The sequence below is a fragment of the Polyodon spathula genome, chromosome 16 (assembly GCF_017654505.1).
Source record: "Polyodon spathula isolate WHYD16114869_AA chromosome 16, ASM1765450v1, whole genome shotgun sequence".
In the NCBI taxonomy this organism is placed as follows: Eukaryota; Metazoa; Chordata; class Actinopteri; order Acipenseriformes; family Polyodontidae; genus Polyodon; species Polyodon spathula.
Genome location: NC_054549.1, coordinates 11,979,894 through 11,994,327, shown reverse-complemented (window position 1 = coordinate 11,994,327; position 14,434 = coordinate 11,979,894). Strand labels below are relative to the sequence as shown.

At 39.6% G+C, this 14,434-nt stretch overlaps 1 protein-coding gene across 1 annotated transcript in view; it reads right to left on the bottom strand.

The window, feature by feature from the left end:
• LOC121328358 (nephrocystin-4-like) overlaps positions 1-10,953 on the bottom strand; it is a 75,341-nt gene extending 64,388 nt beyond the window's left edge. Inside the window, exons 1-3 of the mRNA XM_041272982.1 lie at positions 10,910-10,953; positions 9,483-9,655; positions 7,672-7,824 (exon numbers count right to left, since the gene is read on the bottom strand). Coding sequence (XP_041128916.1) covers positions 7,672-7,824; positions 9,483-9,655; positions 10,910-10,919 — 336 coding nt within the window. The 5' untranslated portion in view covers positions 10,920-10,953. The remainder of the gene's footprint in view (positions 1-7,671; positions 7,825-9,482; positions 9,656-10,909) is intronic.
• Positions 10,954-14,434: the final 3,481 nt, after the last annotated feature.

Below are 14,434 nucleotides of genomic sequence, written 5' to 3'. Positions count from 1 at the left end.
CTGATTGCAGCAACGTGTCCCCCCATAGCTTATTTTGTGCAGTCCCAACATTCTTGGCCACCCTGAAAACATGACCCATTGCCTCTGATGCCTAGAACAGGTAGTAGGTCAAGTTGAAATCAATAGTTGTCCTCAACAGGTGTAAATTTGCAAACACTTAAGCAGGGGGGTCAATTCACTATTGCAGTGGTATTTAGTCCACGTGCCTGGTGCTGATACTGAATCCTGGGGATTAAGCACAGAAGTAAAGTTGCAAAGTATTGCATAACTGTTCCCTCTCTTCCTCTGGGGATCAGACTGGAACAGCTGTCAGCCTAATTTACATAGAGCGTGAGCAGAAGAAAGCTTATAAACACCGTCAAGTATCTGCATTTCATCTGCTCAGCCTAGCAGCCTGCAAATAGCACTGAACTGTGGTCAAGGTAACTGTGATCAGAGATTCATTTTACTGTATAAAAACAGGATAAAACAGGGAATAAATACATTTGCATGTCAATTTTAATCTAAACGTATTAGCTATTGTAAAGTACTGAAAAAAGTCATGTTTGGAATATGAAGAGGCTGTCTGTCGACAGAATGTCATTTAGATGTCCAAAGTTTCTTAAAATAAATGAGAGATCTAGCATTGATTATGTATTTATTTATTTTTGTATCTTATTATGGAATCCAACCTTCACTCAATTCAATGTATTTCAACATGTCCAAAAAAAAAACCATAAACACAAACACAACACACAGCTCTGTGCCTGACCTGCCCAGCCCCGAGCTCCATCAGAGCTGAGACAGAGACATTTCCACCCCTTCTCACTCAGTGCTGGGACAGTTCAGAATCCAGATCCCAGGGTATGAGAGTGACGCGATTTCTCTCGACAGTTCAGACACACGGAAAAACTGTCATGCCAGAGCAGCTTCAACACAGATGAGCCTTTTCAGGTCTCCCTTCTTCTGCATTCTCAACACTAGGCTTTTTCAACTCATCATTATCCATGATTTCATTTCAGTCTCCTTTTCCGAATGTCGTCTTCTTGTGGCTCCTCAAATATGTTCACTTTTTCACACATAAGAACATAAGAGTTGGGGAATGAGAAAATACCATTCGTCCCATCCAGGCTTGTCCCTTGTTAGCACACCATTCTCCCCTACTGGAGGGAACCAATTTAAAACAAAATCTCTTTTTCAACTGTTCCCAGTGTTTTAGATACTACTGCTTCACCTGGTAGGCTAGCATGTGATCCTAATTTGAGTTGATTGGGGTCAGATCAAAGTTATCATTATTCCCACATTTTTTACCTAACCATTTCCCATAATGTGTTATTTGATAAATAAACTTGAATGCTTGTATATTTCCTTACACTCATAAAGTTAGCTTCAGTTTAGATAGATCAAGGCAAATAGGATTAAATCAACTACAACCTCCCACGTAAAACACCCACTACAATTTCATTTTGTTTGAGTTTCCGCAATCCACAATTTGCTGAACCGCTATGACAAATCTGCAAAACGCAATAAAAACAAACAAACATTAGAATACTCCCCAAACCAGAAGATGGGCACAATCTACACATTAGTTAATTATATAGACTATTAGAGAACATTAAACACCAGGTGTACTACGTAGCACATGTGAAAGTAGTTTTCCTTTAAATAATGGCTCCATCACTAGACTGTGTTCCAATAAATGGCTATTTTAATAAGATGCAAATGCTTTGTTGATTTCTTTGCAATATGTTAGCAGTGGCTCTGGTGAAGGCAGTTGGATATCCCATCAGGGTTACATAAACTTCCACAGCAAACAGAGTGCCTGGTCTGCTGACAACTGCATTCTGGTGCTGCCTTGGCTACTCTGGAACTCTGGAAGACAGTCTCTTAGACTGAACTGTATCCTAAAGGAAATGGGCAGGGAGGCCGCTAGATGCACCTTTGTCACAAAGGGGCAGGTTTTCAGAGAAAAATACAAACAACTAGCATGAACCAACTTATTTGCAGGATGAAATTAAATTAAAGCAGTTAAATTGTTGTTCTGACTATACTGTATTCTCCAACGTGTAATGTAATGAATAGGCTGCAATGACTAGCAATGCAAACTGCAAACACAGTACACTATTCACACCAGACAGCACAGTGAACACTCTCTTTTTAAGCTCTCATGAAATAAACTGAATAATCGAGCGCTCACCTAGCATACGAACTCAACACTTGATACTTCCTATCTCATGTCATGAGTAACAGGCTCCTTGTATTTTAGCAAGGGCTCATCATAAACACCCCTTTACAGCACAACAAGCTCAATGAGCATCTGCTGCACCACTCCAGTCTGTATTGTATTTATATAATCAGCTTACAGAGGGCGATCATTTCCTTTTTTATAAAATCAGCATTTTTACTTTGGCTGCATTGCTGAGATGCACAGAAGGGCTATATTTCATGGCAAGCAACTCAAGTGTTAGCCTATCATGTGCAATCGCTATGTGCTGGCGCAGCATGAAATAAATCTCACACTCCTGTGCTAATTTTCTTGGAACTTTATTAGAGGTACTGTATGTCACAGCAGCACATTAATATATCAAATTGGGTATAAACTGGTACCATTGTGTTTTATGCATTTAAAGACAGCTGAGTTTCAAGGAGGTTGTATATAGCTCTGGGTGCATAATAACTAAGTGTAACCTATGATTTGCTTTGGGCAACTTAATAATACAATCTGAACTCTCCACTGGCCTGTCATGAAGCTACACAGGCTTATGTAAAATACCTTTCAAAATAACATTCTCCACACTTCTTCCTGTGAAATCAAACAAAGCTAAGCACACACACTTAGCGCAGATGTTTTGCGGAAATGTTTTGATATCGAATTTGGCAGGAACTGAGGCAGTCTTTCACCGAGAAATGTTAGTTTACATTCAGCTTATTCCCACAGCAGTAAACAGCACTGTGTGCTGCCAGCAACCTACAGCACATGAGCCAATAACTTACTTTTACAAATAAAGTAAAAGATTTTTTCAAATTCATTTGTATTTTAACACTTTCAGAACCAAGTACCTTCATTGTGCAAAAAAAAAACCTAATTGGATAGTGTCAGTGTCTTATGCACAAAAATAATGTTTGATAATAATGTGTTTTGAATTAAAAAAACAAAAAGATAAAACTACAAACAAACACCAAAGTCAAAGCAGTCAAAGCACTAAAAAGCTGGTTATCATCACATTTAATGGCAAACATCAACCACCACTTAAGTTAACCTTCTATCGATTTTGGGGGTCCCCTGTGTATCCCCTAGTAAAAGCACAGCTGCTTGGAGTGCATGGTGAATCATGGAAGCACGGTTTGAGCCAAGTTACCAACCTTGATAAAATAAAATAAAAAATAAAAAACTGATTGTTTTTTCAGCCTGTGCTGTAATAGGTATATTTAAAAGCCCCCTAACCTGAGCTATCCTGGAGTGGTTAATATTATTGGAGGGGGAGGGGGGATTGCTTTTCTCAGTTTTGAGACCCGCCGTTTTGGGCGAGAGTCATTTTTATCTTTTAGTTGTTTTTCCAATTGAACAACTTCAGCAACCTCAAGCACTAGCATCTCAACAGCAAGACCCCAGAGTTCATTCATCTATCTCAGCCCAAACTCTCCTTGCCTCTGAAGGGATGCCTGGCTCTAGGCTTGCATTGTACAGCTGAAACAAGGCAGGCTCTCCTTCAATGATTACTGTCTCTTTCCTGCTTTGTACCGCAGTGCAGAGCAAGCTCAGTAGTTCAGAAATGCACCATTTATAAAGGGTTATTAGTCAGTTAAGCAAAAAAAGACATTCCTGATTTTTTTCTCTAATCATTCATAAAAGCTGCAACTGTTGCACATCAGTTTTAGTCAGGATGGGTAAACCAGATAAAAACAAGGCTTCCATGATTCTGTTGATAAGACAACGGAAATGAAGGCTGTGTCTGTCGGCCCCCCCAACTTCACTTAAGAAATGACAATAACCCACTGGACCCCCAGGCTAGAACTGTGATGTAAAAACCTTTACTGAGTTGAAATATTAGCCTGGATTCCAGCTATGCCACAGCCTACAGACATAAAGAGATTTTGACAGGCATCTCTAGTTTCTGTACATGGCGCTCTTGGGTAACAGTATATAGAGAATGCATATAAAAATGAATAGGATGTAGGTAAATGGAAACGCATCAGCAGTCCCAGCTAAAACTAAGTAACCTACATGATAACATTATAGATTGTTGATTAAAAAATGTAGGAAGCAAGTTGAACTACTAGAATATTTATTGAAAATTATTTGAGCCGCTTTATCTAAAAATATCTACTTTTGGTGAGGGAGGGAGGGAGGGAGGGAGGATTGTGGAGCTATCTATTAATATAAGTAAATTAGTTTATTTTTTATAGCAACCAAAGAATTGCGGATTTGTGAGAACTTATCAAATATTTTTACATTTCAAAAGAAAAATGTAATATATTTCACAAATGCTAACAAGGGCTACTTCAATTCTACAGCCCCCCACACCACTCATATTATCGGAGCTGGTATGCCCATGCGTGATCTAAACCCTCCCTTCCCATGCTTACAAAAATCTAACCCATAGCTCTCCGCCTGAGAGCAGAGGCACGCTTTTTTGATTCAAACAAGGCGTCCGTTTAATTGTCACCTGCATTTAACCCACAGTGACAGCTTCATCAGCAAAACATTTAAAGACTAAAAAGTGTGGGATGCCAATCATTTGGGAATCCGAACAAGGCAAAACCACATGATTCATACTGCAAACACCTTGCCTCTGTACTTGAGACAACACTGCCCCCTGTAGACAAGAAAAGAGAACCTCTTCTCATTGCTCAGCACAACGCAGTGCAAGAAAGGGCATTCGAATCTGTTATTTTTGTTCACTTTGTTATCATCCCTGGGTCTCTGAGACATACACTAGAGGAGCCAGGCCTCAGCTGGGTGTTCATAGCCTTGCTCAAATTCCATGTGTTACAGAAAGTCTGCAGCCAGGAACAAGGCACTTGGGGAGAACTTAATCCCACAAGAAACTGAACCCATCTGCAAAGTTGTTTTTCACACTAGCCAAGGTCCCGTCTGCACACCCAGGACCCTGTGACACTATCGAAAGGTTCTAACTCCCGGTGAGTATCCAGGTTAAATCTCACGCCTGAAAGCAACACCAATATCTAGGACATTACCAGGGGATAGAAGATGATGCGTGTTGTTGTGAAGCAGTGGTTGCTCAGTGATTGTGGAGCAGCTTTCAAGTTTACTGTAATGCGTGTCATATCAAGGACAAAACATTTTTAGCCCAGGAGTCAGGTAAGATGCATCTTTCCAAGTCTGCTCCTCTCTTAATCTGTCTGTTTGTTTGTTTCCCGTTTGAGTCTCTTTCCTTCCACTGGATATTAAAAAGCATCCATCACTGTGTGACAGTCCTCTTTGAAATCTCATACAGTGGTTTCCTGCTGTGCTGTTGCAGTCTACTCCTTTCTATTTTGATAACAAGCAATTATTTACTGCCGTATAATGGGGTGCAGGTGAGGTATGACACTGCATAAGAGCCATTTAAATAAATATGTTGAGAAGCTAGCTAACGTTAAAAGCATTAAGCGGAGCGACAAAGTCATTCTCTGGAAAGTGTTTTCAGGAATGACACAAGCACCGATTTGCTAGGGGTTTATTATTGTGTGCATGTTTTGTACTGGTCTTCTAATATTTTTAAACCTTGCAGGTTATAAATTAGACAATTAATATATGTAAATACCTTGCAAGATAAAAAGGATTAAACAATTATTGTATACATTCGTTGAGGTATGAATCAGCACATGGTTTTGTGATCCTACTAAGATGTGTGTATGGTTGAATGATAATAAAAAAAAAATCTGAATTTAAATTTGAATTAGAAAACTGTACACATCTACGGAGAGGGATTTCACGGGGAATACACCCAAAGGTATTATGAAGGGCATTAAATTCAATCCACAACCAAGCTGACTGTACAGTTCAGAACAGCATCACCTGTCATATTATTTTTTAAAGGTCCTGATACTACACAATTTGTGTGTCTGCCTTTTGCTCGCTGTCCTATCTTTCAAGTCCACGCCTTGTGAATCTAAAGCAATCTCCCGCAAATTGAAGGTCTTGCGGCAGCAGCACAAGCAGAAGTCATCATATTGGATAACAGCATTATCCTACTCCAGCCCTGAGAGGGTGATACATTATACATGCAGTAACACTGACACATCCATTGCTTAGCTTCGCAAACCAGATGCTCTTTCAGATAAAGGCTATAAAACAGAGTGTGGGTACCTTCACACGAGCGTCGGAATTAAAAACGATGCCCAATTTAGCACTTGTGACACTGCTAGGCAGCCGTTCATAACGACTGCTGCTGACAGCCTCCGGTCTCAGATTACTCAAATGGAACATATGTGCTGCTGCTTCCTGGTCAGTTCCTGTGCTTCCAAGCATCTGATTTTCATTACCTGAGAGTAGCTGTTATCTACTTCAATGCTAATATAGGACTAGGCTTTCGCCAAGAGCAAATGCCTCAGCTTCAGCAAGTAGCTAATTACATGTCAGAGACGCTGTTGGTTTTCTTGTTTTATTGTGTGTTATAATTTGGGCGTTTTGACAGCTGTCTGCTTCCTCCCAATCTCCCGGTAGGATATTAAGTAGCCAGGAGCGTTAGCGGAGCTGCACGACAGAGAAATTATATTAACTGCGCTTCTGCGACGAATCATTTTAGCACATGACCCGAGCATACCTTCGTTCAGTCTCATCACAATCGCAATAGTGACAGAACAAGGGTAGAACATTAGCCTGATCTATAACACCTGCAGCTCTGCTTTCATGCAGATTGAAGACATAAGCACCAGATTAATTAGCATGAAAACTATTTCATTATGTATCCATTTGGAAATCGCTGGGTGGGAACTGTTGCAGTGGGGGTTTGTTTGGCAGTGTGAAGGAGGAATGAACATTAGCACTTCAAGCATTTCTATAAAGTCCTCAGTGCGAGGATTATTTGGCTGTCTCAACAACATTCTTGGTTTTTAGTTTCTTTATGAGGCCCTTCAAATGAAACCCCCTATTTATGCTCTTTCATTTGCAGGGCTGCTGAGAGGTTCGTTGTAATTGCGAGCATGGCATTTGTACAAACGAGCAATTAGTACCAAGCTAACCTTTAAAGTATTTAATGCATCGCCATCTGCTGAAGTGCAAAAATCTTTAAAAGTGACTCCATCAGTTACCTAGGGAGTACTGAGATAACGCCATTAGCCTAAATCACATGTTTTGTTTGGTTTTGTTCATTGTTTTTTGCTGAAGATAACATTTATCCTCGTATGACATGTGTGACCCAAGTCGTCCTTTAAGAATTAGAATACAAAAATGAAAAAGTGATACGAGACTCAACATTAAAATTACTCACATCCAAGCATATATAATAGAGCTGGGCATGGCACAAGCAAGAGTCTTAAGCACTGGGCAAAAGGACCAGGCTTGTCTGCGTGTTTGGCTATAGAACTTTTAACCTTGTCTCACCAACAGGGGTCAGAATCCATAACGGCAGTGCATCACACAAACGTGATAAATAATGTGCCATTTCTTATATTGGCATGGTTTCCCCTGGCAAGATGTGGGTATGGTTATCAGCAGTGCAGTCACTGGTGCCCAGTCTTCCTTACCTCGTTAAAGGACACTCTGGGGGGGTGCCCTGGTAAGCTCCTCAGCTGCCTTGCAGGACTCCTCCACGTCCTCCCAAAAAAGTGCCGGTAGGTGACATCGAAGAGCGAGATACGGAGCTGGTAATGAACCCCCTGGAAACCCTCCAGGAGTCTCTGGGTATTAAAAATAAAAGAACCTCGATCAATACTTTACTCAATGGAGAAATACATCACCATACCAAAGCATAACAATCAAAGACTATCACCATTGTAACGGTTACTGACCTGTACCTTCCCATTGCCCCAGAGTTAAACACGAGGGTACAGACTGCCACTTCTGAAAAAAAAAAGCTGCCTTCTCAGATTGGCAGGAATCATTCCTTTCCTTTTCAGGACTTTTAACAGGTGGTAGATTCGACTTCTGCTAAACTTTGTTTGTTTTTCCAAGGCGGTGATAAATAATCAGGGTTTTATTAACTGCAGTGATAGCTCAATCTGTTTCTGTTTTGGTTCTTTAAGTGAGTACATAAATAACTTCAAACAAAAAGACAACAGGACCCTGCCCTCTACCTCTTTCCACAAAGGATTCGTTAATTGATGTTTTTTATTAACTTTCTATGGGAGTCGACCTGAGCTTTATTAAAAGCAGTGTTGTAATTAAATTTCTGGTGCGAATGTCTGCATGCTAATTTAGAAACTGTACCACACAGTGAAAGCAATGCATTTATTCATTTATTTTGGAAAGTTATGCATTGATCTGGATATGCAAATTCATCTTCTTAATAAAAAGGTCTTTTTACAAGCACTGCTGTAACCTTGAAAGGGTAAGCAGCATATACTGTACTATCTATGTGTACGATCTAGCTAAGCACTTTGTTCAGAAAGAGGTTGGCACATGTACAGTCAGATGTCCCAGTTTTGCAGCTCATTTATCACTGTTGAGCAGAGCACATCCTATACTGTCCTCAGTAGCAGAAAAATGTCTATTTAAAAAAGGGCTATGAAAAAACGTTGAAGCAATAAACCACAATTTGTGTTCATATTCCTCCCTTTTTATCAAATACTCTGACAGCAAATCCTTAGCCCCTGTCAGATCTTTTTTTCAGCTGGTTCAGTTTTGTCAGGTGCAGTTTATATAACTTTAAACACGAGGTGGAATACCAAACCATTGTGCTTAATCTATAAAGAGAGACGAGCAGACTGGTTGAATTTGTCTGCTGATATTGTTTCTGACATGTCTCCAATGCAATTTTCAGCTTCCCTAAGGTGACTGTGGCGTAACAGTCACAATCCAATGTTCATAAAGCCACTGTATCCAATTTGGACACATATTCACGAAATCGTACTCCCCGAAACGAGAAAGCAGCAGCAGGAAAGATAAACTGCTAAATTCTCAAAATGATGCTTGCAAGGGGAAAAGAAAACGAACTTCTGTAAGGTTCAGTGTCTAATCTTTTGTGTTGCTGCAGAAGTGTTTGCTGAGAAATCGGACACCACACAACTCTGTACCTCACAGGTCAGACACAAAGCTCACTTAACCACAAACACACCCAAAAACATAACTGGACGGGCCCCAATGCATTCTGCAAAGGAAACAGACCAACACAAGCTCCACATTCAATGTGTCATGTGCTGCACAACAGGTAGAAAAGCATACCCCCTTTCAGAATGATCTATGCACGCAACACAAAAAACAGTACATAAAGTTTCATCAGAACACCTTACTGCAGTGGATGCATCTAAAAGCTAATACTGTACTACTGGACTGGTGCAATTGCAAAGACATGTTAGCACATGGAAAGTAGTATGACACTTTTTTTTTTCTCTCTCACCTGTCTGATTGGTGTACCTTCCAGGTTTTTCAAGACAAGCTGAAACCCCTCTGACCTCTCTTGGGTCAGCCTGCATCTCTGAATGTGAGGCGGGATTCCCACATGTTTCTCAAAAACGCTCCGCCACTCTGGCACTGTGCAGGGGCCGGGTCCAGCAGAACTCAAGCAGACACCTTGGTTGAGAGAAAGGAAACAAATTTGAACATCACCATGGCACAGATTTTACTGTGCACCATCCTCTTGGAGAAGAAATATTTGATATAAATTGCACAAAAAAAGTTGAACACATTTACTTGAGCTATAAGCACCGCTTTCACAGAAAGGGGCTAAATTTTATGTATTTGGAGTCTACTAAAATTAATAAATTACCAGGAGGTTCCCAGTTCAATCCCAGCTCAGCCACTGACTCACTGTGTGTGTGACGCTGAGCAAGTCACCTAACCTCCTTGTGCTCTGTTCTTCAGATAAGAGGTAAAACAAGGTCCTATTGTAAGTGACTCTGCAGCAGCAGTTGATAATGCATAGTTCACCCCCTAGTCTCAGTAAGTCGCTTTGGATAAAAGTGTCTGCTATTATTATTATTTGTAGTAGCAGTAGTATTATTATTATTATTAATAATAATAATAATAATAATAATAATAATAATAATAATAATAATAGTTGCATTATGTATATGATTCTTATAGTAATCATTATTATACTCACATAGACTTGTTTTAATGTAATTTTAATGTAAAGCTATGTACAGCACTGAGATGTTTTACAGGAAAGGCGCTATATAAAAATTTAATTGAATGACTGATAGATTGATAGAGTAGCATGTAACATTCCAGTTATCTATCAAAATTTGGAAACCATTTGAATATCTGTTAAATGATAGCTTCTTAATATTTTTAAACACACTTGCCAGTTTCACAGCAATCACTTAGGTCAGATATTTTATATATAAGAATACAGTTTAAATGCAGTCAAAGCGCTTGTATAATACGGGTTCATTATTATAGTGCAATTGTAATTTGCAATACACTGACAGCATGTGAGTACATTGCACAGCACCAGCATTTTAACCGCAGTCTATCTGCAAATGAGTCCGGACCGAGCACACTTGTACTGCAGTTGTATTTATGGTATCAGGTTATTTTTTTAATTTCCAATCAAATTACGGAATACATATGCGGTTGTCCCGAGCCATGCTGTTAATCAAAAAATAACATAATACTTCAAATGTTAGGAACTAAAACTAAAACATTACCAACGACTTGAAAATATATTATGAATTTTAATCAAATAAGGAATACATTTTCATTTCAGCAAAGTTTGGGTTGCAAAGGTGACTATTTAACGTGTTTTTTTTTTAAAAAAAAACAACCTTTATCACTTCAGTTAATTTATCAGACATTAATTTATCACAGATATTTTACAATTACCTTCGTTCATTTTTCAATGTATCCATCTGCCATGTTTGTTTCGGCATATACTTTACCACTATAACCAGGGGAGTACAGTTATAACATTATCAAACAAAAGTTATCAGTCGCTTGTGTATTTCTCCCTAAAAATATATTTAGAAATTTTATCCACAATATTTATGGTTTTTTTTTTTTTTTTGCTAAGATTCCATTTATTTTGCCAAATAGAAAGACAATTATATAAATAAAGCGCTTCCCTAACCACCAGGAGGGAATGGTTTCTCCTTTAGCGTGGCTTCATGTTACCAGGGTGACAGAACGACGGTTATACTTCTGGGGGTGAGGGGGGGTGAGGGGGGGTGAGGGACATTGGTTTTTCCCACAGCGCCCACTCCCATCAACTGCTGCTATGGTAATAAACGTTTAACTTTCTTCCCGCTGCTTTTTTTCCCCCTTGGGCATCGCTTTAGTATATTACAATGTGTGTAGTCTGTTTAATGTGGCTTCCATTAATCTATCTTCCAATCTTCTTCCAATATAAATAATCCATAGTACTCTATTGGTTTAGTACTCGAACTGTACTGTAATTAGTTTAGAATATTTAAATTTAAGAAAATGCCAACTGCAAAGGCTGAAAACAATTTATTAAACGTTGTCAATGGTTTTAAAGCAATGCATTACAAAAAAAACCACAAAAGATGTTCAATATTTCTGGACATTCAGAACAGAATTGTGAGGGTCTGGAACCAACTCTCCAGTAATGTTGTTGAAGCCGTCACCCTGGGATCCTTCAAGAAGCTGCTTGATGAGATTCTGGGATCAATAAGCTACTGACAACCAAACAAGCAAGATGGGCCGAATGGCCTCCTCTCGTTTATAAACTTTCTTATGTTCTTCTTCTATGCTATCAAAGCAGAAATGGTCCATTGTAAGTAGAAAAAAGCGCATTAGCAAGCAGATTATTCTGCATTTCAGGTATAAATGAAGTTGTGTAAAATGTCAGTGCATACTGTATATCATGATAGTACAGGGGAAATTTACTTGGTACCATTTAAATGCACCGGTACATTGTTTATGCAGGCTACAATAACATGTTTTTCTATTTTATTTTTTACAACGTAATCTCTACTTGGCTTTGTTCTCTGTACAACAGTGATGTTGAACAAGTTCCTGCTTTTAAACAGGTCTCCACATAGGTGCTGTCCCCTGCACATCTCCTTCGCTTTGTCATCACGCGCATATATAAAGGTGTTCATATTGCGGTCGGTAAGATGTCTGTCTCGCATCATTTGATTCCAGAACATTTTGTCTCCATTGGTGCTTGGATCAACAAGATGCTTGTTTTTGAAGTCCTTAAAGGATTGCCGCGGATGTGGTTTCTTTCCCAGTACTCTACAACTGCAGCTGTAGGCATTGAGAATGCGGTGAGAATCCAATCCCAGGTCTGTGTAGGTGCCCTTAGTAAACACGTGGCAGGTCTGCTGAAATGAGGCGATGTTGCTGCTGAGCCAAACGTTGAGGAGACAACCCTCTCTCACCGTGACAGCGGAGATATGCAGGCCTGCTTCACGGGCCTGCAGGTGGTTCTCCTGCCCGTCCGATAGGGTGAGGTTCAGAGCACAGGCAGGGATGGAGAGCAGGGCACAGGGCTTCTGGTTTGGCACTGAGTGTGCGACAAGGGTTAGACAGGGAGGAGGGAGTCCAGCAGACTCAGCTAGCAAGGCAAGAAAAATCAGCAGCAGCTTCTGCATTTTCTTCTCTCTGATGGTCTCTCTACAAAACAAAAGAAACAAAAATATATACTTGTGTATACACAACCAGACAGCTTCTACCAAAAAATACAACTAAATTAGGTTTTTTGTCTGTTTACTTGCAACTCAGAAGCGCATAAGCAGAGCATAGTAGCAGCGTGCAGCTTAAACAACTTGCAATGGCAACAAGTGTACTCCTTAGACTACTAGGGTAGTAAATGCTGGTGAGCTTAGACGTATCAAACTGCTTCATAACTTTGGTACCAGTAAGTCTTAAACCTCCTGGCTGGTTTTAATATAATATATCTAGAGTAGAGTATAAGAGTAGAGTATAAGACCCCCTTAAAAGGTTCAAGCAGACAATTTCAGCACAACTGAAGTCCCTGCTATGTTTCAAACCTATGTAGAACTGTAGCAGCCCAATACTGGTTTTGTAGCATGTCTGCCACCTTCCACACCAGATCTTACAGACCTCATGTCCCGAACACCCGGATTCAATACAAACAGCATTTTGAATTGTGATTCTTACCTGGCTGATGAGCTCTTAGCAATGCATCTGACAGTGGAGAGATGATTTGGTAACCGCTAGCACTCTTTTTATAACGGGACCTATACAGCACATGGAAATACTGTCATGTGATTGGATAACAACATTTTTAAGTAGAATTTTGTAGAGACCACCTTGGTCTCTCACCTATAGGAAGTTCAACCACAGATATTTTCTTAGGTTCTTTGTAAAAGCAGCATTTTTTTTTTTTTTTTTTTTAGATGTGTAATACAATACCATTATTTGTACGTGTAAAAGTGTGCTCCAAGCTAGTGCTCATTACAGTGCAGTTCTTTCTGTTTTCGGAAAATTAGCTTTTGCTTTTGTAAGCTGAATTGTTGTGTTATGTAAAGAGCTAGTGAGTGCTGGGTTATATGAAACCAAGGCAACAAGGAGAATGGTCACTATTTCCCCTTTCATTCACTGTTCTAGATGTCTTGGCAGTTATGCATCTGTTATTCACATAATAAAAACAGGGAACTTTTTTTTTTTTTTTTGGACATGATGCGTTCTTCAGTGCACAATGCACCACCTATGGGCTTCCAACAGGACAGCGTGTGTCTGGGTCACTTTACTATGCTTTCTTGAGGGTGCAACATATTGCTAATCGAACAACATCAGCACTGCATTATTTGAAAGGGGTGATTTCAGCTCATGTTAAAAACCACACGGGTGAGTAACTACCAGTAAATGCGCTATTGTCTGTGCGCAGCTTGGTCACCATTAAAACCACAGGAAATGGAAAAAAAGCTGATATTTTAACTTCGTTATTTCTGTGGGTGGGCTAGCTATCTATCTATCTAATGAGTCACCTGATGAAAATTCCAGAAACTGCTGGTGAGCTGTTGAGCTGCATATGTAGATTATATTCAAGATTATATACATGTAAACAAAAATGACGATTTAATTAATCAGAGCAGACTTTTAAAAATTCTAGCCCGCTTAGTAGTTATAGAACAGCATCTTCTACAATGGAACAGTGTTATCGATGTATCCAGCAGGTGGCGCTCTGTGAACTTATTCCGACAACAACACCGCCAGTGACTGAACATCATCTTCCAAGAAAAGCAGTGAGCATGCGCAGTTCAAACTCATCCCGCCAGTAAGAGGAAGTGTGTGTTGTTGTTGTCGTATTTATTTTTCCTCAGGTTCTGATAACGCAATGAATTACAATTCACGGGTGATCTTTATTCGACACTGAAACATTAGTCAAGTATACTGTAGTGCTGTCAAATGCTTTCTTAT